This window comes from Aedes albopictus, chromosome 3, assembly GCF_035046485.1.
Source record: "Aedes albopictus strain Foshan chromosome 3, AalbF5, whole genome shotgun sequence".
Classification (NCBI taxonomy): Eukaryota; Metazoa; Arthropoda; class Insecta; order Diptera; family Culicidae; genus Aedes; species Aedes albopictus.
The window spans coordinates 316,488,260-316,514,794 of NC_085138.1; the positions used below are offsets into that span (position 1 = coordinate 316,488,260).

At 36.9% G+C, this 26,535-nt stretch overlaps 1 protein-coding gene across 1 annotated transcript in view; it reads left to right on the forward strand.

Moving 5' to 3' along the window:
• LOC109433256 (uncharacterized) overlaps positions 1-26,133 on the forward strand; it is a 363,056-nt gene extending 336,923 nt beyond the window's left edge. Inside the window, exon 5 of the mRNA XM_062842555.1 lies at positions 13,853-26,133. Within this exon, the coding sequence (XP_062698539.1) occupies positions 13,853-14,062 (210 nt within the window). The 3' untranslated portion in view covers positions 14,063-26,133. The remainder of the gene's footprint in view (positions 1-13,852) is intronic.
• Positions 26,134-26,535: the final 402 nt, after the last annotated feature.

Genomic DNA, 26,535 nt, shown 5'->3' on the forward strand with positions numbered 1-26,535 from the left:
GGTCTGAGACTATTTTCTTGCTTACCGTTCATCATATTATCGAAAATGCCGTGGTTTGATGTGTCGCATGCGTGGGTTTGTAGCATTTTCATATCTAGCCCCTTCCTGGGGTACCGATCCGGAACGCCTAAATGGCCATAATTCCGGAACGGCTGGACCGATCCAAACCATTTTCAATAGCAAACAATGGGACCAGATTCCGCGTCGAATGAACCGTCGGTCATTAAAATCGGTTGAGATTTACTGCCGAAAAGTGACGTGAGTTCGTTTGTACACATACACACACACATACACACACAGACATCACCTCAATTCGTCGAGCTGAGTTGATTGGTATATGTGACTTGAATCTCCGGGCCTCCTATCAAAAAGTCATTTTTGGAGTGAACATATAGCCTTTCCAGTACACTTAGTGTACGAGAAAGGCAAAAAGAATCAATACGAATACTCCGCAAGGAGGAAATAATACTGTTTCTTACAGCGCGTTCAGCACATCTATTGAAATACGAGCCAAGTACCTTGTATTATATTACTCAACGCATAAGAGGATATTTTCTGAAAGAAAGACTGTATCTCCCATCTGCGCTGGGAATCATGTTCTCAATCCCTCTGTGGATAGGCATCTTCCGAACAAAGATGATATGTATTAGAGATTTTATTAAAAAGCGCTTACTTCACTGCCTCGGGAGCTGGGATGGATTGGATTGTTAAGCTTTCTTCTACCTTCCGTAAGCTGGACTGGTAAAAGTCTGATCACAAGAGCCGCTTACATCACTACTGCCTGACTGGCTGACTGATATATCAAAGCAAATCAGAACCCGCTCGCTTTGGGTGTTGCGGTTCAATTCACATTTACCCAGTCTGCCTGTGCCCATTTCAATGGGGCGGCTGCTGCAAATTCAATGCGGAAAAATCGCTGACTTTTTGATCACTACTGGGTAGCTAGCTACCCTTTTGATTGAAGTGATGGGTTCAATGGTAGCTCTGCGTGACGGATCGAAACCCGAACATCAAACGAATCTCATCGGCAAATGATTGCTTTTTTATGATTTTTAATAGCATTTCATACACGCAGTACATCAAACAATGGTCCGTACAGCCAATTTTTCGCCAAAATCGTTTTCCATTCAAATGCTAGCAGTCTATACTTGAATAAAATGCGCTAAACTTATGAATGATGACACTAGTTTGCCACATTCTTTAAAAAGTGTAATCAGTTTTGTAATTTTTAATTCCGCCCTGTTTTGCTTATCTTTTGGCGGATACGCTATTTCGATTACCACTTGTAATTTTCCCCAGTGTCAGTTATCCACTGGATCCATAGGTTGCTTCACAATACCTCTACGAATTTCTTCTGTTATTACTTTAGAAATTCTTGGAGAGATCCTTCCACAAATTTAGTGAGATTTCTCTGAGAAATCTTTCAGGAATACCTCAAGTTGCTATTATAATTTCTCCAAAAGTGTTCGATATCAGCCCAAAACTTCCATAAAAAACCTTTCCTTCCGACATTGCTTCATGGATTAATTTAGAAAATCCTCCACGATTTCCTTGTAAAAGTTCTTCAAGAACATCTTCCAGGGGTTGCACACCTTCAATACTCGCCAATGTTTGCACACTCCACGCTTTTGTTACGGGGTGCGCATCATTTGGCGACTTACCCTATTTCTTTAAGAGCACAACTTCAATCTTATCATAGAGCTTTACCAAATCTCCGTGAATTTCCTAAAGATTTCATTATTGAACTGCTTCCTAGATTCCTCATGGGTTTTCCTCTAAGAAATTCTTCAGAAATTCACACGGGAATTCCTTCTGTGGTTGTTTCAGGAATAACCACAGGTTTTATTTAAAAAAATCCCCCAACGATGCCTGCAGGAACTCTTCCTGGGACTCCTTTAGGAATTACTTCAGGAATTCTTTCAGGGACTCCTCCCGGAATAGTTTAGGGATTTCTTTAGAAATTCCTCTTATGATTGCTTCCGGGATTCCTCCTGGTGTTTCTTCTAAAACTGCCACAAAGACTCCCACATGAACTCTTCTTAGGATTTCTGCTGGATTTCTCCAAGAATTCTTTCTGCGATTTCTTCAGTAATTTCTGGGATTACTACCGTAATTTCAGAAATTTCTTCAGAAAGTTATCCAAGGATTCCCTCAGGAATTCCTCCAGGAATTACTTTAGAAATTTCTATAACAATTTCTCCGGCAATTTCTTCAGAAATTCTTTCAGGGATTCCTTCAGAAATTCTTCCACAAAATTTTCCAGGATTTCCTCCAGGAATTTCTCCAGGGATCCCTCCAGGAATTTATTCTCAAGAAATGAAATTCCTCCTGGCATTCTTCCAGGAATTTCTCCATTCTGCCTGAAATTCCTCCAGAAATTACTCCATGAATTGCCTTGAGAACTCCTCCAGGAAATCTTCCAGGAGTTTCTCCAAGAGCTCCTTCTAGAGATTCCTTAAGAGATTCTTCCAGGAATGAAGATTTCATTAAAGGACTCCTCCAGGGATTTCGCCTAAGATTCCTTCAGGGACTCCTCAAGAGATTCCCACAGGAATTACCCCATGCATTCTTTCAGCAATTCTTCCAGACATTCTCCCACGATTTCCTCAGGCTTTTTCTCTAAGAATTCATACAGAATTTTTTCCAGAGATTCCTTCAGAAATTGCTTCAGGGATTCCTCTAGGAATTCCTCCTGGAATTTCCATAGGAATTTTCACAAGCATTCTACCAACATTGCCCCGGGAATTCCTTTAGGGATTTTTCCGCGAATTTCTCTAGGGATTCCTCCAGAACTGCTCAAGATTTTTTTTTCTGAAATTTATCCAGGAATTCCTCTGGGGGTTCCTCCAGAAATTTTTCCAGAAATTCATCCAGGTGTTCCTTTAGGCACTCTTCCAGATATTCATTCAGAAATTCCTCCATGAGTTCCTCCAAGAATTCCATCAGAGATATCTGTAGGAATTCCTCCTAGGAATGCGCCAGTAATTTGTCCAGAAGTTCCTTCAGGCATTCCTCCAGGATATCCTCCAGCAATTTCTCCAGGGATTCCTTCAGAAAATCTTTCAGAAATTTCTCTAGGGGTTCCTTCCGAAATCCCTCTAGGAATTCCTCCAGGAATTCCTCAAAAGATTTCTCCAGAAATATATCCAGAAACTCTTCTAGGAAGGGATTTCTTCAGGAATTTCACCGGGAACTCAGAGATTCATCAAGAAATTACTCCAGGAATTCCTCCAAGAATGCCTCTAGGGATTTATGCAGGGATTCTTCCAGGGTTTGCTACAGGAATTCCTCCAGGGATTTCTCCAGGAATTTGTCCACAAATTCCCCCAAGAGAAGCTCTCTTGAAATTTCTCCATACATAGTTTCAGGGATTCCTCCAGAATATCCTCCAGTGATTCTTCCAGAAATTTCTCCAAGAATTCTTCCAGAACTTTTACCAGGGATTCCATCACAAAATTCCTCTTGAACTTCCTCCAGAAATTTCTCAAAATATGTCTTCAGGATTTTTTTTTTTTTTTTGAAGAACTGATCCAGGAATTCTTTCAGAGATTCCTGCAGGAATTCAGGCAGGTATTGTTCCAGGAATTTCTCCAGGGATTCCTCCAAATATACTTTTTTAGAAATTCTTCCAAGGTTTTCTCCAGGTAATTATTCAATAATTTTGACAAGGTTTCCTCCATGGAGTTCTCCCGGAATTCTTCCAGGAAATTTTCTTGTCTGTATTAACGAGACGTGTAGCCCTAGGCTAGTTCATCTCGGGACCCACGCTTTACTTCCCTTCCGAAGTAAAAACTCACATTTTGCGAGTTTGTCGGGAGTGGGATTCGATCCCAGGTCCTCAGCGTGATAGTTACGTGCTTTAACCATCACACCAGGTCCGCTCCACCTCCAGGAATGGCTTCAGAAATTCCTCCCGGGATTTTGTAAACAAAATATTCAGGGGTTCTTTTAGAAAGTTCATAAATTCTTCTTTTCCAGTAGGGCATCCAAATAATTTCTCCATGATTACATAAACATTTTTTGATTACCCCAAAGATTTCAAAAGTAATTTCTACAGAGATTTGTATTAGAATTTTCAAGATAATTTAGGAGTGAGTGTTTTAAGTTTTTCTACAGAAAGCCCTTCAGAAAATATTTCAAAAAAAAAAAAATAAAGAGATTGTTTCAGAAATTCCCCCGGGATGCCTCAAGGGTTTTCTTCAACGATTGTTTTAGGACTCATCCTAGGATTCCTTCAGGAATTGCACCAGGGATATCCTTTCGATTTTTGTGTTGTGATTCCTCCAGAAGTTTCTCTTAGTATGTTTTCAAGAATTTGCCTAAAAATTTTCCAAAATTCCTTCAGGAATTCCTCTAGCGGTTACTTCAGAATTTACTCAGGTATTCCATCAGGAATTTTTACAATAGTCCTCCATCGATTCTTCCCAGCCACACGCGTGTCACAGAAGAGTTAAGGCAGCGCAGATTTTTTGTTGCGAAGAAGTCACTGTGACTTACTTTAACCCTTTGGGGACGAGAAAATCGACCATTTCAATCGTGTTTTTAGACCAGCGAGGTTGCATCCAGAAAGGTGAAAATTCCGTCTCCGAAGGGCTAAAGGAATAGGTGCTTACATGCACCATGAATTCCTCTAGAAATACCTCCTTAAATTCCTTCAGACCTTTCTTTCACATTCCAGAAATTTGTCCAGGGATTCAGATTCCCCAATCCACCCCTCCCTGACCGAAAAGCTGGCTACGCCCTTGGAAGAAGCAATTTTTAAAAAGAACCCTTGTAAGAGTTGAAGGAAATTCTGAAGGAACCTCCCAAGATATTCTTGGAGGATACCTTGAAAGACTTTCCAAAAGAATCTGTGTAGGATTTTTCAAGAAATTTATAGATGAATACCTGAAAATCTCCATGGAAGAACTTTTGAAAAGAATCACTTGCTAAAATTACTGAAGAAATCCCTGACATTCTTAAAAAGTATCTGGAGATATTTTTGAAAAAAAAAAAACAGAAGAAATCAGAGCAGAGGTTTCTAAAAGAATCCCTGAAGGAATATCTCAGTAGGAGTTTATGAACAACTTCCTGGAGAAATATTTGGCGAAACTCTTCGAGAAACCCTTGGTGGAAATCCTAGAGAAGTTTATTGCGGATTTTTTTTTTTTTTTTTAATATTTCTGGACTAATTCCTGAAGACACGCCTACATAAGCTTCTTTGTAGATCTCCAGTAAAAAAACTTCTTTAGGAATAATTGTAGAAATGCCTACGAAATATTTCCGAAATAATTCCTTGAAGAACCTGTATAGAGTAATCCTTTAAGGAACCACCGGAGAAATTTCCGGGAAAACATGGAGAAAATCTCTGTATAAACTTCTGCATGAATCTCTAGAGGAATTTCTGTCTGAATCACAAGAAAAGTAATAATGTGAGAATCTCTGGAGTAATTCCTGCAGGATATTCTAAGTGAATCTCCGAAGAAATCCTGGTCATATTCCTGCTGAAATTTTCAATGATATTCATAGAGGAATTCCTGAACAAACTGCTGGCGGACTTTAGTAAGACATACCTGCACGCATTTTTGAAGGAATCTCTGGAAGAATAAATACAATAAATACTGGAAGAATTCTAAAAAAGCATTCCTTGAGGAGTTTTTCAAAAAAATCTCTGGTGGATTGTGTAAAGAAATCTCTTAAGAAATTCCTGGTGTTGCTCTGGATATTCTTAAAACAAATTCTTAAAAAAATTCCTGGAGTGATTCCCGAACAAAAATTCTTCAAGCAATTAATGACATTATATCTGGAGGAATTCCTGAATGAATTCCTAGGAGAATACCTGAAAACAATTCTTAGGATGCCTCTTTAATTCCAAGAAAAACAAAACATGAGAAGCTTCTAGAAGCTCTGGAAGTAAGTCCAAGGAAACATTTCTAGAAGGATTCCTGGAGATATGTGTTGAGAATGTTTTAAAGGAGTCTCTTGAAAAATGCCTGCACAAATCCAAGCTAAAATTATAGGTAAAAATACTTTTGAAATTCTTGATGAAATGCCTCAAAAAATTTCTGAAGGATTACTGAAGTAATTTCCGCAGGAATGCCTGGAAGACCTCCTGGAGATACCACTGGAGGAATACTTGTAATAATTCATTACAAAATTTCTTAAGGGATTAGTTCACAAAAAATCCCTGGAAACATTTCCGAAGGAATTTTTTAGAAAATCACTGGGGAAACTTCAAGAACAAAGTGTTTTTGATGGAATCATTGCAAGAATGTCTGGTAGAACTGGTAAGTTCTCTGCAGCTATTCATAGAAGAATGTTTTGAAAACATCATTTAAAAATGCCATGCAATAGATGGTGGAATAATTTCTGCAGAAGTGCTGAGATAATCTTTGGAGAAATTCCTGCAGCTTTGCCGGAAAAGTTACTGAAATAATTCCTGAAGAAAGGTCTGAATGTTTTCTAAGCAATCCCTCGAGAAATGGCTGGAGGAACTTCTGGATAAACCCCTGGAGGAACTTCCAGAAGAATCTATTCAGATTTTGCCAGATTGAATCCCTGAATATATGGGGTATGACATTCAGAAACCTCTGAAGAAATTTCAACAATAATTTCTGAAAAAAATTGTAAAAAAATTCCAAAGTTTTTTAAGGAAAACCCTAAAGAAACATCTGAAAAAATCTCTAAAACCATCCCCGAATCTCAAAAAAAAAACTTCTGGAATTACATTTTTAGAAGATATCTATGGAGGAATTCCTGGAGAACCCCCTGTACTGGAGAATTGGCTAGAATAATTTCTTGAAAAATTTCTGGGAGAATTTCTGGAGAAATGCGGAAGGACTGTTTCAGAAATGTTTGAAAAAACATGAGAGAATACATGCATGAACTTCTGTAACATTCCTTGAAGGAATTTCGTAAAAAATCCCTGAAGGAATCCCAGGAGGAATTTCTGAATAAACCCGTGAACTAATTTTAAAGAATTTAAAAAGTATTACTTGTGAGAGTCTCTGGAGGACACTCAAACAAGAGCATGGACAGGAATGTATTCCAAAGGGATACTTGGAAGCATGGGCGTAGCCAGAGGGGGACAGTGGGGGCCGTGCCCCCCTCCCTGGCCGCCAGTTTTTTTTTTAATTCGAACCAACTAAAAGCAATCACCAAAGCGACAAATGCTCTATGGATAAGTAAAAGAACTTTTGGTAGGCAATGGGGACTAAAGCCAAAAATGATCCATTGGATCTATACGGCAATTGTGAGACCCAGGGTAACCTACGCTTCATTGGTATGGTGGAGAAAAACTGAAGAAAAAGGGGCTCAAAAAAAGCTAGAAAAGCTTCAGAGATTAGGCAACTTTTTCAATAACTGGTGCAATGAGGAGTACACCAACCAAAGCATTGGATGCCTTGCTTTGCTTGCTACCATTGCATCAACTTCTGCAACTAGAAGCTGAAAAGAGTGCGCTAAGGCCGTTCGCAATGCTGTTTTATTTTGTATGGCGAGTTTTAAAAATTTTAAAACTCGCCATACAAAATAAAACAGCATTGCGAACGGTCTAAGGATCAAGAGATCTGTGAACCTCTTGGAAGGTGACCTTATTGGGCATCTCAGTATTCTTAAACAATTTAACGTTAATCCCTTGATTTTGAATAATGGAGATTGGATGGAGAAAAAATACAATTTCAATTGTTCATATCGAGTGATTGACACATCCCGTGAAATGTGGGAGTTAGGTGGTCCAGATCTTCGTCCAGGATCAATTGTATTTTATACAGATGGTTCAAGACTGAATGATCAAGTAGGAGCAGGAGTGACTGGTCCTGGGATAAACCTATCGATTTCTATGGGCAAGTGGCCCACTGTATTTCAAGCTGAAATTCAAGCAATTTTAGAATGTACTGTAATATGCTTACGCAGAAATTACAGGCATTCAAATATCTGCATCATGTCTGACAGTCAAGCAGCGCTGAATGCTTTGAGGTCGGCGACATGCACATCTAAACATGTGTGGGATTGTATTCAATCACTTCAAAAACTGTCTTGTCGTAATCAAGTCAATTTATATTGGGTTCCTGGCCATTGTGGAATTGATGGTAACGAAAAAGTCGATATGCTAGCAAGACTTGGATCGGCCCGTCAATTCATAGGGCCAGAACCCTATTGTGGGCTTTCTGCTGCATCTCTTAGAATGGAGCTGAAAGCTTGGGAAACTTTGAAAGTGGATGCCAATTGGAAAAACACTTCTATAGCGAGGCAGGCAAAACGTTTTATTACTCCGAATGACTCGCAAAATACTAGAGCTTTCCAAGAAAGATCTCAGTATATATGTTGGTCTAGTTACAGGCCATTGTCCGAGCCGATATCACTTGAAGCTGATTGGAAAACTTCAAGATGATTTTTGTCGCTTCTGTGAAGCAGAGAAAGAATTACTACTAGAATCAATACTAGAATTAGGTTCTTCGACAAAGGGCTGTTAGAACCCTTTGAAATATGGAGAACAAATCCCAGTACGGTAGTGCACTACATTCAGTACGCAATACCGTGCTGGAGTAATGCTGTAAGTCCAACATTGACAATCACTTCCAATAGTGCTATGTCATATGGACAAAGCTAAAAACAAAATGGGGAATATATCACAATAGATCAAAACAATGGTCGCAGTGATGGAAATACCCGACACGGAATAAAAAAAAAACTAAAAGATCATCAACAATTCAGAGTTCCAGAAAAATTATCTTAGGAAATAAACTATTCTAACAATTAAGGTTTTTATTCATAATTATCAAAACTTTTTTATTCGAAAACCACAAGAAATTTCGCCAAGTATTACTCCAAGAGAACCATTTCAATCTTAACATAGAATTTTACCAAATAACAAGCTTGGTTAAATGTCTAAAGGTGAAATTAGACTGTTTGCTGTGATGACAAATATTTGGCCTAACAAGCCCAATTCCTCCAAAGCTTGTTCCCGGAACTTTTTTTTTAGAATTCATTCAGGTGTTCCTCTTGGAATTGTTTCAGTAACTCCTTTATGGGTAGTACGCAGATCGTAAGAAATTGCTTGGCCTATCTCGATGCGTGGGAAATTCAGGCAAGGAATCGCTCAAGAAATGAGCAAGCGTCGCTTTATTCCGGATTCTAGTACGGAGCTGAAACGAAACGTCAAATCAAATGGGGCTTGCTGTGTTAAATTCCTGGACTATTCCGGTCACGGAAAAATAATGCACTGAACGAAAATTACTTGAGCGATTCCGTTTGAAGTGCATACCTCGCATAAGGAATTAATCCTGTACTTCTTCCAGGAAATGTTTAGGGATTCCCTTAGGAATTCCTCTTGGTATTGCATCCAGGATTCCTTTTGGGGTTTCTTCAGGAATTCCTTCAGGAACTACTACATGGATTCCTCTAGGAGTCCCTCCACGAACTCCTTTTAGGATTCCTTCAAGATTTTCCCAATAATTTCATCTGTGATTTCTTCAGGAACAACTCCATGGAAACTCCTTCAAGGATTCCCCCAAGAACTCTTTTTTTAGAATTCCTTCAGGAGTTCCTCTTGGAATTGCTTCCAGTATTCCTCATGGGGTTTCTTCAGGAATTCATGCAAGGGTTCCTTCAGGAACCGCAACAGAGATTCTTCAAGGAATTCCTCCACGAACTCTTCTATGGATTCCTTCTGGATTTCTCCAAGAATTCCATGTGCGATTTATTCAGGAATTCTTCCTGGGATTCATCCAGGAATTCCTTGAGGGATTCCTCCACGAATTTTTAGAGGGATTCCTCCACGAATTATTACAGGGATTCCTCTGAAAATTTCTGCAGGGATTCTTCTTAAAATTCCTCCAGGGATTTCTACAGAAATGTCTCAAGAGATTCCTCTAGGAATTTCTCCAGAAATTGCTTCAGGGACTCCTCCAAGAATTCCTATAGAAATAACCCCAGGAATTTTCTCAGGGATACCTCCAAGAATTTCACCAGGAATTAATCTGGGAGTTTCTTTATAAGTTCTGTCAGCAGTTCATCCAGGAATTTCCTCAGAAAATTCTACACGGATTCCTTCAGAAACTCGCCCAGGATTTTCTCTAGGAATACCTTCTGAAATTTTTCCAGAGATTCCTCCAGGAGTTCCACCAGGAATTCCGCTAAGAATTCCTCCAGAAGCTTCTTCAGGGATTTTTCCAGGGATTTCTCCACGAATATTTCCAGAGATTCTTTCAGTAATTCCTTCGAGAATTTTTCCAGAAATTCCTCTAGAAATTCTTCCAGGAATTCTCAAGAAATTGCATCATAAATTTCTCCCAGAGGTACTCTGAAGAATTCTTGAAATTCATCCAGTAATTGTTTCAAGAATTCCTCTAGATATTCCTCTAAGATATTTCTTATAAGATTCTTCCAGCAATTCCCACATGAATACTTCCAGGCATTCCTCCAGGAATTTCTCCAGGAACTCCTCCATGATTTTTTCCGGGATCCAGGAATTACTCCTGGACAACCCTCAGAATTTTTGTCATTAACTTCTCATGGAATTTCTTCATTAATTAATTCTTCCAGGAAACTTTTCGGAAATACCTTCAGGAATTTTTCAGGGATTTCTCCAAGAAATTTTTCAGAGATTCCTTCAGGGATTGCTTCAGGGATTCTTCCAGGGATTTTCCCAGGGATTCCTCTAGGAAATCCTTCGAAGTTCCCTTCTTTAAATCCTCCAGAAATATCTCCTGGAAATCTTCCAAAAATTCATCAAAGGTTTCTTCCATGAAATCCTCTAGGGATTTCTGCAGAAATTGTTCCTGGAAATTCTCCAAGAATATCTTCAGGATTTTTATTAAATCCTCCAGGTATTCTTCCAAAGATTTTTCCTGGAATTGCTACAGTAATTTCTCCACTATTTTTTCCATGGAATCCCCCAGGGTTTCTTTCAGGAATTCCTTCGAAGATTTCTCCAGAAATATGGAATAATTGGAAATATAAATAGAAATCTTCCAGAATTCTTCTACAGGTTTCTCTAAAAAATCATCCAGTAATTCTTTCAAGAATTTCCCTAGAGATTCATCCAAAAATGCCTTCAGAAATTCCTTCAGCAATTCCCACAGAAATACCTCTAGGAATTCCTGCAGGCATTCCTCCAGGATTTTTTTCAGTAATTTATCTAGGAACTCCTCCAGGAATTACCCCGGGGATTTCTTCAAGAATTCCTCCACGAATTTTCCAGGAATTGCTTCTGATAATTTTCAGAAATTATGTCAACAATTTCTCCAAGAATTTTTCCAGAATCCTCTGGGGATTTTCTGAGAGATTTTCTCAGGGATTTCTCCTTGGATTCCTCCAGATATTCCTCCAGGGATTGCTTCAGGGATTCCTCCAAAGATATCTCCACGAATTTCTCCAGGGATTTTACCAGAGATTCCTCCAGGAAATCATTCGAAAATTCCTCCAGGAAATCCTACAGAAATTCCTCCAAGGATTTTTCCAGAAAATCCACCTGGAACTATTCACTACTCAAGAGATTTTTTCAGAATTTTCTCCTGGAATTCCTCTGGAGATATCTCCAGGAGTTATTCCAGGGATTGCTCCATGAATTTATCCAAGAAATTCTCCAGGAAATTCTCCAGGAATTGCTGCTGGGGGCAATCCAGGAATTTCTCTCGAGATTTCACCAGAAATTTGTTCAGAAGTTCTTCCAGGCATTTCTTCAGGATTCTCTCTAGAGACTTTTCCAGGAATTCTTTCAGGAATTTCCCTAAGAATTCCTTCGAGGAGTTCTTCAGAAATTTCTTCTAGATTTCCTCTAGAAACTCCCCAAGAGATTTTTTTTGAATTTTTTCTAGGGATTCCTTCTTGATTTTTTTTTCAGAAATTTCTTCTTGAATTCCTCGCGGAATTCCTCTGGAGATTTCTCCAGGAATTGTTTCAGGGATTGCTCCAAGAATTTATCCAAGAAATTTTCCAGGAATTCCTGCTGGTTCTCATCCAAGAATTAGTGCAGGAATTCCTCCAGGGATATACTTACAGAGATTCCTCCAGGGATTGCTCCCAGAATACCTGAAGTGATTTATTCCGAAATTCCTCTCAGTTTCTCTTCAAAAATTCATTACGGAGTACCTTCAAAAATTTCAGAAATCCTTCAATCATCTTTTTCAGGGATGTACCCAAGAATGTTTCCAGGATTACGTGTTGATTTTTTTTTAATTACTTCAAAAATTTCTGGAGGAATTTCTCCAGCGACTAGTATTGGATGATAATATAAAAAGGATGCATCCAGAAACCAGGAAATTAGCCAGGGATTCTTTCAAGAATCCCTCCAGCAGTTTTTTCAGAAGTTTACTCAGGGATTCCATTAGAAATTATTACAAAAGCGAGATAAGTCCTTCAGTGATTATTCCAAGCAACATACATGCCACAAAAAAGTCACTCACGGCACCACAGGTTCTGGTTGCGTAGAAGTCATTGTGGCTTACTTTGAACACAAAAGAACTTACATGCTAAAAGTGCTTTCAGAAATTTTTTCAGGGAATCCTTCAGGAATTCACCCAGGTAAGAATCTTTCGGAATTCTGCCAGTCATTTCTCCCGGAATTTCTCTAGGAAATGCACCAAGAATTTTTCTAGGGATTCCTTCTTAAATTCCTCCAGACTTTTTTTAATGTATTCCATATTCCATACTCTTATAAAAAATTCCATTATTTGAAAGTTCTCCGAAAATACATTCTCTAGGCATTTCTTTCAGGAATTCTCACAGGAATAACTCGAGGGTTTCCTCTAGTGATAATTTCAAGGCTTTTATTAGAATACTTTCAAAAATTCTTCCAAGGATCCTCCCGGGAAAACGTCAATTGACTTGTCTGTAGGATTATGCTCTTAGATGAGTATATGCAGTATATGAGTAAATAAAGCATTCTTTAGGGAGATTTCAGCAAGGATGTACTCGGAACAATTCTTCTTAGAGGAATAGAGGTCCAGGGCATTCCAATAAGCATAAAAAACTGGATAATCAATTACAGAAAAAAAACTCCAGTTAGTAATCGAAGACACTATGCAGACATTTTGAAAAAAAAAATCATCGGCCGAGTTTCTATTATGTTCTATTGGAAAATATTGTTTAAAGAAATCATAAAGAAAACTCTGGGTTAGTCTTCAAAAGATTTGGAAATTCCCAAAATAGTTCAGCAATAATTTCTTATGATTGTTTTGAAGATATCATAAAAACCTGATCTCCAGCCCGAGTAGGTGGAAAAATCTGATGAATAGCATATTCAGTTATTACTGAGTGAATTACTGAAGAAAAACAACTTTTTTCACACAATTTTCCTTAGTTGAGAAAATTCGTAAAGAAAAGCCGGAAAAACAATGCCCGAGCTCGCGGGAAATTTTCAAAAAAAAATTGTTTTGAGAAGGTAGTTTCATAAGTTTCGATGATTGAAATTTTTGGAATGCACTTGTTTTTCGTTCTTGAGTTATGTATGTTACAGTTTGAATTCTAAAAATAGAAGATAATCAAACACTCATACACTGAAGATGCCTGCTAGTCCCCGGCAGATATCTCATTGATTCCTTGTGTGAGTGTATTTAGATGGTCTGGAGATACTGGAGTAGCATCCACGGGCGGTCAATCAAGCTCAAGCTCAAAGCTGCTCTCTTCATACATCTGATTCTCCGTAACCAGTACTGTTCAATAAAAGTTATGAATATCTATAGGCGTGGAATCACTATGTAATGCTATATTCTAGCAAGACCTGGCCTGAACGTTTACTAAACAATATACAATTAGTTCTATCTTGTGGTCTCGAAATAATATAGTTTCGGTTTCTTCTCCTAATTAATCTTACACTTCAGTGTCCTCCAGTATCTCTAATCAACTTCACATCTCCCCCATCTTCTTCCAGCTGTACCTGTCCTCCAACATCACCCTGGCCGACTACAACATGGGCTACTGCCTGACGGGGACGCTGGAGCGGGGAGACCAGCGCTCGAATCAATTCCAAACCACACACTTTGCGGTGATCCGACGGTGTTGGCCCGCGAACGAGCCGGACTCCGCCGGCGGTGGCCACAAAACCCAACACACGTACATCGATTTCCTCTTCAACCGATGATAGATGATGGAGAGTGAGGAATTGTTGCCAGGTCGGTCCATGTCAGCCAGTGCCAACCAACAGTAGTGTCAGTGGCAGGGACGAGACTCTCAAACAAGATGAATATAGGGTATGTGTGCCATCAGTAATCTCACGCTCCCATATTCATCCTATTCGAAAACAAGCGATTACGGCACCGATTGATTCCGTTCTTTTTGTTTTCATGGGTGCTCACTTCTAACAAAAAATACAAAAATAAGAAACAAAACAAACAGCGCTTCAATCCTTTGTTTTTCGTAGGATGAAAATGGGAGCCACATACTTAATAAGGGAACTAATACCCTAGGTAGGAATCACGTGCTGCGCGGCGATGACGACAAGGATGAGGACATGATTGGGGGGATTGTTTGTGGAGACAGTTATGTTCAGAAGACATTTGACACATTGGTTGTTGGTCAAATTTGCATTCCGCTACAGGTTGTCGAATTTTATTCTCATTATCACAACTTTTTGTAGATTTTTTATTCGTTTACTAAAATTTACAGTGTTTTTGTTCACGTGAAAATTAATGGTTCTACTCATACAGGGTCACGGCCTCGTTTTTGAATAAAACCTTTAGGAAGATTATAAACCCCAACCAAAAAAAATTAATAAAAATGTCAGATGTCTTCTGAGCGTTACTGTATTGATGCAGGGTAATTTAAACCTCGTGAAATGATGACACAATTATTTATGCACGAATGATTAACCAGCTGAACGCTTCGCATCGGTATCGGTTATTCGGATGCAAAAACTCTCGATTAAAATGTGAAAATCAAACTAACAAGGTATATATGAACGTTGATGTATAGTAGATGCTAACGAAACAAACAAACAAAAAATGACTTTTATATATATATGATGGAGAAAATTCGCGTAAAAATCAAAATAACATTAAACAGGAAACACAAACTCAAAACCCAACCACATACAAAGAAAAAACCGAAATCAAAATTGACGATGCGAGAGGAAATATTTTTGTAACAATCGTTTTGTAAATATAGTCACATGATATCCATATTGCATTGTCACGACAAACAAAATAGCGAAATAAACCCCCGGAAAAAAATGCCGAAAAGAATTAAAATGGTTATTAAACAGCGCGAAAAATATAAAAAATAAACAAAAACGAGGTGCAGCTGTTAAATTTATACCGAAGGCTTTCCCACTTCGGGATTTAATAACGTGCGCGTTCGGAAAGGCATTAAAACATCATCTCGCTCGCAGCACACACACACCACCACATACACGTGAGCTTGTTGCCGCTGAAAAACAATAGGAAGCACGGAGTACACACATACCCATTATATGTTGCAGAAAGGGTGTCAGAAAGGGTGGTGCGAAACATGAACAACCAGAAAAAAATCTGATTTCGATGGAGATAATTTTATCGGTCATTGTTACTGTCAGCTTCAGTGGACGTTACATTCATTGGATTACAATTTGTTTAATTTTTGACATTGCATTGCGTTCATTGTGGCGCTGGCTGGTAGACTGGAAAGCCACGAACAGAGCAGAAGTTGTTGCATTGAAAATTCATATTATGGGTGATTCCAGAGGGATGCACTTGTTTCGATTCGAATGTTTTGTCCAGCGATGTCAGGTTTCAGATGTGAATTAGTAGTGTAATTAAGTGACCAAGATGGGAATAAATTTGAAAAGATCCCGAGAGAAATTTCTGAAGGAATCACTACAGGAATTCATGCAGGCTGGAGGAATCTCTGAAAGAACTTCCGGAGCAATCCCTGAAGAAATTCCTGGAGAAATGCCTAGAGGAATCTCTGGAAGAATTTCTGAAAGTATACATGGAGGAACCCATGCATTATTTCCTGGGGTAATCCTTAGTGCATTTATGGAACGAATCCCTGGAGAAATTTCTGAAGAGATCGCTTGAGGAATCCCTGGTGGAGTTCCCAGAAAAAAATCTGTTGGAATCCTTGGAGGAATTTTTGGACGAATTCCTGGAAAAATCCCTGAAGCAATTTCTGGAGGAATATCCGGAAGAAATCCTGGAGGAACTACTGGACAAATCCCTACAGTATTCTTGGCGGAATCCCTGAAGTATACCTTCAAGAATTTCTGAAGGAATAGTTTGAGGATTTTCTTTAGCCATCCTTGGAGAAATTTTTGGACGAATGCCTGGAGCAAACTCTGGTTAAATTCCTAGATGAATACCTGATGGGATCTGTACAGGAATATTAGGAGGGACCTCTGATGGAATTCCCAGAGCGATCCCTAGATAAATTCTTATCTCTGGAGGAATTGCTGGATAAATTTCTGCAGGAATACCTGGAGGAAACTCCCAAAAGAATTCCTAGAGCAATTCCCGGAGCAAACCCTGGAAAATTCCTGGAGGATTCCCTAGAGGAATTCTTGGAGGAATCCCTGAAGAAATTCGTCGAGGAATCTTTGAAAGCATTTGTGAAAGTATTCATGGAGGTAGCTTTGTGTTGATCCCTCGGGTAATCTTTAGAGCATTTACTGGACGAATCCCTGGCAAAATTTCTGAAGAAATCGCTTAAGGAATCCCTGGCGGAGTTCCTAGAGAAATTTCTATTAGAACCCTTGAGGGAATTTCTGGAAAAAAAAATCCTAGAGGAATTTCTGGACAAATCCCTATAGTATTCCTGGCGGAATCCCTGAAATATACCTGCAGGAGTTTCTAAAGGAATAGTTTGAGGATTTACTTTAGCCATCCTTGGAGAAAATTTTGGACGAATGCCTGGAGCAAACTCTGGATAAATTCCTAATTGAATACCTGATGGAATCTGTAGAGGATTTTTTTAGGGACCTCTGACAGCATTCCCGAAACGGTCCCTAGATAAATTCCTATCTCTGGAGGAATTTCTAGAGCAATTTCTGGAGCAAACCTTGGAAGAATCCCTGGAGATATTTTTGAAGGAACCCTTTTGAGGAATTCCTGGAAGAACCCTTAGATAAATTTCTGGAGAAATTCATGGAAAAATTCTTGGAAAAATCCCTGAAACATTTTCGAGAGTAACCTCAGGAGGAATGTCTAAAGGAACTGCTGGACAAACTCCTGGCGGAATCCCAGGAGGATTTTCTGGAGAAATCCCTAAAGGAATTCTTGGGGAAATTTCGTGGAACTATCTCTGGAAGAATTCCTTTCATGAATGAATTCCTGGAAGAATCCTGGAGAGTCGAAAAGGAATTTTGAAAGGAATCCCTGAAGAAGTTTCTGAAGAAATTACTAGAGAAATTCCCAAAGAAATTTCCGGAGGAGTTCCAGGAGGAATTCTTGGAGGAATTTCCAGAGGAAGAGTTCGTGGTAAATTCCTGGTGGAATCCGTGAAATAATTCCTGCAGGATTCTCTGGTGGAAAAAATCCTGGATCAATTCCTGGAGTTCCTGGATGAAATCCTGAAGAAATACCTGTGGTAATTATCCGAGGAATTCTTGGTAGAATTGTTGGCACAGTCACTGTAGAAATGCCTGGAGGAGTATCTGGAATAACTCCTGGAAAAAATTCGAGAGGAATTCCTGGGGGAATTCAGTAATTTTCTGGAGAAATGTCTGGAGAAATTGCCGCATGAATTTCTGAAGGAATTCCTGGCGGAATCCCAGGAGGTAAAATTCGGTAGAACATCCCTGGAAGAATTCCTGAAGGAAGCTCTCGACTAAGGAATTCTGTAAGAAATCCCTGGAGAAATTTCTGATGAAGTTCCTAGAAGAAATCCTACCGGCATTCCCAGACGAACTTCCGGAGGAAAACCAGGAGAAATTCTATGAGAAATTTCTGAAGAAATTCCTGTGAGAATCCCTGGAGGTGAAATTACTGATGGAAACTCTGGATGAATTCTTGGAGGAATTCCTGAATGAATTCCTGAAAGAATATCTGAAGCAAACCATGGATGATTTCCTAGAGAAATCCTCGGAGGAATTTCTGTAAAAACTTCCGAAGGAATTCCTGGAGAAATTCCTGAAGGAATTTTTGGTTGAATGCCTGGTGGAGTCCCTAGTAAAGTTGCTGTAGGAATGCCTGGAGGAATGTCTCGAATAATTCCTGGAAAAATACAGGGATTAATTTCTGGGGGAATTTCTGAAGAAATCTCTGGAGGATTTCCTGAAGGATTCCTGAAGAAATCCTTGAAGTAATTCCTGGAGAAATTTCAAGAGAAGTTCATGCAGGAATCCTTGGAGGAATTCTTGGAATAATCCTTGGAATTCCTGGAAGAATTTCTGAAGGAAATATCTGGAGAAAATGCCGTAGTAATTTCTGGAGAAATTGCCCTAGGAATTCCTGGACGAATTCCTGCAGGATCTTTTTGAGAAATCCATGTAGAAATTCTCAAAGAAATCCTGGAAGGATTCCTGGAGGAATTCTTGGATGAATCTCGGGTGGAATTTCTGAAGAAATCCAAGGATCACTTTCAGAGGGATTTCCAGAAGGAAACCACTAAAATTTCTGAGGAAATCCTGAAGGAATCCTAAAAAGAGTGCGTAGAGGAACTCTTGTAAGAATTCCAGTGGCAGTTCCTGAAGGAATCCCTGGAGCAGTTCCAAAAGTAACTCCAGAAGGAATCTCGGAAGCAATTCAAGTCGAACTCGTGAGGGAATCTCTAAACAGTTCCTGGAGGAAGACTTGAATTAATTGCTGGAGGAGTTGCTGAAAGAATTCCAGGAGGAATTCCTGAAGGATTACCAAGAACAGTTCTTGAAGGCATTTTTAAAATAATCTTGGAAGTTGTTTCTGAAAGAATCACAGAGGGAATTCCCGGGTAAAAAAATCTTCGAGGAATTAGTGGAGAAACCCCATGAGGAATTCCTTAGGGAATCTCAGGAAAGCTTCCTAGCAAATAACTGGAAGAATTTCTGTACCCGGGTAGAAGAAAATAACTAACGAAGATCAAATTTTGCCATTAAAAATGAATGGCTAAATGGCAAAATTTGTTATTGGTTTGCTGGGAATAAGAGCTAAAAGAACAAAAATGATAACTGACTTTGTTCCGGAAAATAACTCAATAATAACTAATGTTGTCCTTATAAGAACAAACCAAGGACAAAATATTTCAAAATGGAGAATAACTGAATAAGTTATTATCGAGTTATTGAGAATAAAGTAAGAACACAATAAGTTATTTCAAATAAGGTCATCATAATTGTAATTTTTTGTCTTATGATTGAAAAAAAAACTGTATTGTAAGTTCTGATGTGTTTTGTCCTTGGTTTGATCTTATAATAACAAAATAAGTTATTATTTACTTGTTTCTGGATCAAAGTGCGTTATTATTTTTTGTTTTATTAGCTCTTATTCCTAACAAACCAATAACAAAGTTTGCTCTTCATCAATATTCTATTTAAAATAAAATAAATACTAAATAACTCATCAATAACAAAACAAGTTATTCTCTTGTTAATAATTTAAAGTTGAGTCAAACGTTTTTCAGAGCTCATTATATAAGTTATAAATAGACAAAATTTCATTGCATTCGGTTCATTGAATCCGGAGATATAACAGCTCAAAGTTGGCTATCGGATTCGTGCAGAATAGCCCGATGTTTTCCAAATTTTGTCCACTTATACACAACTAGTTGATCGACTTACAGTGAAAATTTGAGAATATTTGATGCACTTTCCGAAAAGTTACAGCTAATTGGACATTTTTTGAAAAGTTAAAATTTTGCCTGTCCCGATCATTTTGTCTATCCCCTGTATGATATGTCAAATAAACGTCGAAAAAGAAGTTTTCAATTGTTTATTTTTCTTATTGAAAAAAATACACTTCTTCAACTATTTTTGGAAATTTTGCTAAAATTTAAGGAGATCTTCCCCAAACTCGCCAATATTTTGAATTTCATCAATCTGACGTAAAACCTGCATTCAGATGATCGAATGGTATTATATTCAGCTCTTATTTATGGAAAAAAATAAAATTGGTTGAACAAAACGCAAGATATTTGAATTTTAGGAAATTCCATATTTTAAAAAGTTGTATAACTGGATATTGAGCTAAAACTCAAAAACTGTTCTACTTAAAAATTTTTGGAGCACGGTTTTGAAAACAGCACTAAATTGTGCTTCAAAAATTTTGGTCGTTGACAGAAGTTCACGACATTCGTTTTATTTTGTAAACTAGTTGTAACTCAGAAATAACAAATTTTGCAATGATAATATTTTTTGTTCTTAGCGAGTTATTTGGTGTTATCCATAAATAACCTAAGAATGATAAAATGAGATATAATGGCAAAATTTGTTATTATTTTGTCCTTGGTTTGTTATTCGCCTCTACCCGGGTAGTAATCCCTGGATAAAAAAATCTGAAGAATTCCATGTCTGCATTAATTTCTGGACGAATTATTGAAAGAATACTAGGATGGACTCCCGACTAGGCGATCATAACAAAATTATATCATAATATGTTATTATGTTATACAGATTTTTCTAACATAGGCAGTTATAATTTAGATGCAGGATGTTGTTAAAATAACAAAAATTCTAACTAAAAATCATAAGGGTTCTAACAAAAGTGTATCAAAGTTTGTTACAAATACATCAAAAATATATCAAGCCCTGTTCTAAGTTTTTGATAAAATATAACAAAATTATAATACAGTTTGATATTTTCAATTAGGGTAAAAATCAAATAGGGTATAAACTAGTTTTTTTACTCATTGTTGGGTAATTACTTTAAGTGTGTTATTCTATTTTTAGAAAATGATAGTTCACATAAAAAAAACTTTCGAGTTCATTATAAAACTTTCAAACATGGACGGGATTTGAACCACCAATCCTACCATCGTAAATTTTCAGTCGCCTTTACCAATGAGGCTATCACAGCACTTGAAGTGAGGGACGAAAGAAGTTTTACTGGTTCTACGTATTGCCAGTTTCCCTATTCCCCCATCTCTTGTTTGTTAGTCGCAGGACAAAAATAGACAGAGATTTGAATGCAAGATCAAACAATGAACCTCTCTCTCTTACCAACAGCGCTATCGCGGTGCGCAGACATGCGCACTGAAACACTAATAACAGTGGTGGCGCTCGCATGGCCCGTCGTCGGCTATTTCCAAGGAGCAAAGAGAACGACGAAAAAGTTGCTAGGTAGTCGACTATTTATGATTGAGCTTCGTCATGGGGTGCATTTTGGCGGCGACAAAGATTCTTTCCGGACGGAGATGATTTTTATTTTATTTTTTGTTTTTTTTTTCGCGCTGCGAGAACGGCGATTATACACGTACCTACGTGAGCGAAGGTAAAATGTGGCTTTGTTTTGATTGATTACAATTATATCATATGCCGATATGATTACTTCTTCAGATGCTGTTTAGTTTTATTCTATACATTATTCTAATGTTAAGGGGCCATTAGACTGTTTGTCATTATGCCAAATATTTGCCATTGAAATCCAACATTTATCCAAGGTTGCTATGATTCAGGCTGTGTTGGTCATTTGTTGGGTTTATTTGGTCAAATATTTGTCACGTCTAATGAGACCTTTAGTAATGAAAAAAGATATTTATGATATAATGTCAAGCAATATATGGTCGAATAATAATAGATCGAAAGAAAAAAGTTATAATAGACAAATGCAATCATCAATTGAGCAGAATTGTCTGTATACATAGTTGGCATTTTTATTGATTAGAATGATTTAGTAGGCATCACATTTGCTATCTCCACGCTCCACATAGTCTTTTCGGTACTTTTTGATGTTATAATTAGAAGTTAGAATAGCAGTACATACTGTTAAAATGACATATAAAGCCAACTATAGTAAACTTATAAGTTTACTCAATTTTGAGATAAATAAAACTCATTTGCAGATGTATCACTTTTTCAAGCGAAAATTTTACTTAACCTATAAGAATTGGGAATCGTAGAAAAGTGATAGGATTTTGGCACCGTAACGGGACTGGGATATTGAAAGAAGGAAATAAATGCTTAGATTAACATATCAATAGCTATGATGCTATATTTACCCAAAAACTCAAATTAAAGCAATGAATAAAATTAAAAAAAAATACGGAAGAGTCTGATGAAATTTCTAGAAGTTGCAATGCCTTTATTTTTTACTGCATAATATGAAGCAGCAGTCAATAAACTAAAGAAGGTATACTATGTAATGGTTATATCTGCGATAAATTTTCTCCGATTTTGACAATATTGATCTCATTTAATCCAGATTTATTTTTTCCATCTAAAACAAATCCGACTGAACCGATCTGGTTATCGTGGGTTAAGGAAACCCCGAATTGCCATACGCGTGGAATTTTCCATAGACCAGCTGCAATAGCATATCTACCCAGCCTAGGCCCAAAGTATTGACTTCAAAGTAATTATTACGAAGCATGTTTCACGAGAGATCATATCTTTTCAATTCGCTAACTCCAACAATGACGATATTAGAATAGTGGAGCTTAGAAGCAAAGGGGTGTCAGTTACAAAAACCCACTTTCGAGTAAATGAGCTTTGAAGTTTTTCACCAGTTTTTCATCCCATTCAAAATGTATGGAGTTTCAATATCAACCCAATTTTCTCTGATTATTGTATTTTTTTCTAATTATCATAAAAATAATCTTTAAAATGTTTCGGAAAGCTTGAAATCTGAAGATTTTTTTATATGCTCAGCTCAAACTCGACAAAATGGTCACTTACACCTCTTTGCATCTGGGCCCCTCAATACCATAAAAACATGTTCCAGAAAATTTGGACTTTAGGGAATACCGCGTAACCCAATCAATAAAAAAAGTTTCCTTATTCAAACGAGTCGAAGTTCACTTAAATCGATTAAAAATTGAAAAAGTATGAGTACTTTTCAGTTTTGAGGGTAGCCGGATACGCTTCCGGCATTCTACGCAATAAAAAACAAGCAAAACTGCAGCCTCTCAACAGCAATTGAATGTTTTTTCATAAATTATTCAACTACATAGAATAAAGCTGTTTCTTTTTAAGCATTTTTTGATCTTTTATCTGCATCCATCGACCTTTTGCTCTACAAGCAATGAAAAAAACGAATACATAATCAAATTTCTCATTTTTTGTAATATAGCTGAAAATTAAAATAATTTCATATTCTAATATAATTATGTTATTTTTTCAGCTGATCATTTTGTTCAGCTGCAAAAATAACAGAGTTTGTTCTGATTTATTTGTAACAAAACTAGTTACAAAAGATTATTATATATTTTGTTATAATTTAGTTTGAAAAAGCAATGAACAGTCCATGTCATAATAAAATTATAACATAATTTGTTAGTTGTATCACATTAAGATATAATTATGATATATTCTTGTTATGTTCATCTAGTCGGGCTCCCAAAAGATTTTTTGTACAAAATTTCTAAGCAATTCCTGGATTAATTTTCTGACACAGTTAATTGTAGAAATACTTCGAATTATTCCAGATGGAGTCAATTGAGCAATCTCTAGCGAAATTCTGAAAGCAGTATATGGAGAAATCAACTCAATTGTGACAGGATATTTGACTAGCACCAAATTAAATATGGGTCATACCACAATATTCCTAAACAATGAACGCAGGCTCTACAGATGAGGGAAGAAAAAAAATATGGAGAAATCCCTGAAGAAAACTCTGTAAGAAATATCTTACAGGATCCCTGGAGAAAGGATCCTCGCAAACAGCACTGGAACAATGAGGAAGATATCGCAGGGAATATGAGGAATTTGATTCCTGATGAGGAATTCCTGATAAATTTCTTTAGATATTATTCTGAGAAATTTTAGGACAACTCCATTGATAATTTCTTAGGAAATTGTACTAAAAATTTCTTTGGAAGTTCTTCAAGGTAGTCTTCAAGAGATTCTTCGTGAAATTCATTTGAGAATTTCCGCAGAAATGCCTTTCGGTTCTATTCAGCAGTTTTTGATGATTCCTTATAAAATTTCTTCAGTAAGCCGGTCTCTGGTAATTATTTTGACAGTTTTTTATAGGATTTATTTCAACAGTGCCTTATGATAATCTTCCGGAAACTTCTAAAAAAAAAAAATTTGTCACTTGCTTTTGAAATATCTTTGACAAATCTTTGGGCAAATTGTTTGTCTAACAAAATCTTTAGAATTTCTTTCAATAATTCATTACAGAAAGGAAGCGCCTAGCAATAGTCCGAATGAGCAACTGGAGAAATTTCCAACAGAATATGCCTGCGAAATTTACTAATAATTTTAATTTTCAAAGTAGCGTTCATTGGGAATCTCTTTTGTGATTCCACTTAAGTACCTTCGTTGAAAATTGGTTTGAGAATTTCTGAGACCATTTCTCTTTGCTTTTTTTTTCGTTCGGTTATTCCTTGAAAATTTCCTTCGGCAATTTCTTTTTAAAGATTGTTTTGCGGAATTGACGAATCTGATGGAATTGGAATAGTAAACTCAAACTTTGACAATTTTTGTTTGGAATTGTTTTTGACAAGTCCTTTAGAAACTAATCCGGTAATTCTTTTGGCGATTTACTCAGCCATTCCTTTGGAAAATACTTAGAAATTATATTCGGGAACCGAATGAATTTAATGAATTTCTTCAGATATTATTCTGAGAGGACTAAAATATTAACGCGCACTGAAACGGCAAAAATTAGCAATAGCCAATATCTCACAGAAATAATATTATAAACTATCAAAGTCTTTGATAACAGAGAGATGTTCCTTCTTTTTATCATCTGCACAAAAAACTATTGAAAAATATCCATAGGATTGCCAGTTATTCAACAAAAACCGAAATTTTTATTGCTTCACCCATACAAAGTGTAAGGCGATTTTGATCAAGTTTATTGCTAATTTCTAAATTTTAATTGAGCGATAATATAGCTGCCGTTTTAAATGTTCTTCGTTATTTCCTTGTAAAGTTATTCCGCGTTTTTTTTTTAATTTTTAACGCTCCTTGTGCAGTTTTTGACCCAAACCGTCCAAAGTGATGCATTAGGAAGGTTAAATCAATATCTGATGAAACTGACAGCTGATATTCCAGAAGTCACGAGTTATTGACGAAGATTTTGACGGAAGACTTCAAGAAGGAAAAGTCGGAAAATAAGCAAAGAAGTTTTAAAAGTTATTTCCAGAAGCAGTCCCAGGAAAACTCCAAAAAATGCTGAAGAAAACTCTGTAGGAATTGCCTGATTAGTTCCACAAAACAAATATCGAAAGTGGTTGCAAAGGAAATTAAAAAGTATTTTCAAAAATTAATTGCCAAAATTAATTTTTAAATTGAGCGGCGAAAAATAAAAATGCAAAAGAGCTGCCAAACAAATTCCAAAAAGAATTAGGGTATCGTGCCACTTTGGCGGTGGCTTCTATATTCGTCTGTTTTCCACTATAACTCAGTCAATTTTGAACCAATTGACTTGAAATGTTGTACACGGGTAGATACTATACCTATCTCACCGCATTCCAAAAATCGTGTCAATTAGTTCAATTTTCACTGAGATATAGACGAAAATAGAAGCCACCGCCCAAGTGGCGCGGTTCCCTACCGAAATGCCTCCAAAAATTTACGATTAAAACTCCAACAGAAATCTCATAGGATTTGCTAGACCAAATCTGATAGAAAATACCGATTTTTTTTTTTTGAAAGAATTTGCAGAAGAAGTTTTTTAAAAAGTAAAACTAAAGACATTATTAGAAAAAAAAACAGAGAATTTGGCTAGGAGATTTCAGAATCAATTTTCAAAGAAATTGCCTGATTGTAGTGTAGTTTCCATAAAGTGGTCGAAGAAACTTCGAAAAGAATTGCAACGAAAAAACATCTAAAAAAAAGTTATTAAAAACAAAAACAAAAACAAAATGAATTGCGAAATCAATTTTTTAAATATTTGCTGACTTTCAAAACAATACAGAATTGAAGTTCTATAAGAAATTATGGAACAAATTTTCAAAAAAAGGAATTCTCATAGAAATTTGTAAAAAAAAATCCTTAAGGAATCGATGTTACTTTTTCCAGAGAGGGCTCGTGTTTTCTTTTATTTTTTTTTATTTTTATTTTTTTGAATAAATGTTATCCTTGATTTCATACTCAACAAGACTGTTATACTCTTAAATCTGTACTTGCGGTTCACAATTCCCGAAAAAAAAAACCCTACGGAATCTCGAAGACACTGCCAAAAAAATGCCTGGCAGGATTCACAAAGCAACTGCTGGAGAAAATCCAGGGAAGAACTCCGATTTAATGGAACTTCTGGAGCAATTTACGTACGGGGAATTACTAACACAACTCCTGAAAAAAATCCTTGTTGTACAGTTGGAGAAATTTCCGATTGAGCTCGTAAAGTGTTCAAAAAGTGATCTCAACGTTTTAAAATTTTTGAGGAAACTAATGGAGAAATTGACTTAAAATTTATGCGGTTTTTCCGCTTAAGATTTTCAATCATTTTAATGGTAAATTATATTAGAAATAAGTCAGAATTTTCATCAGGAACTTATCATGGATTCCCGCTAAAATTTCTTCTAAAATTTCTATTATCTTTGTCTTTTATAAAACTAATCATA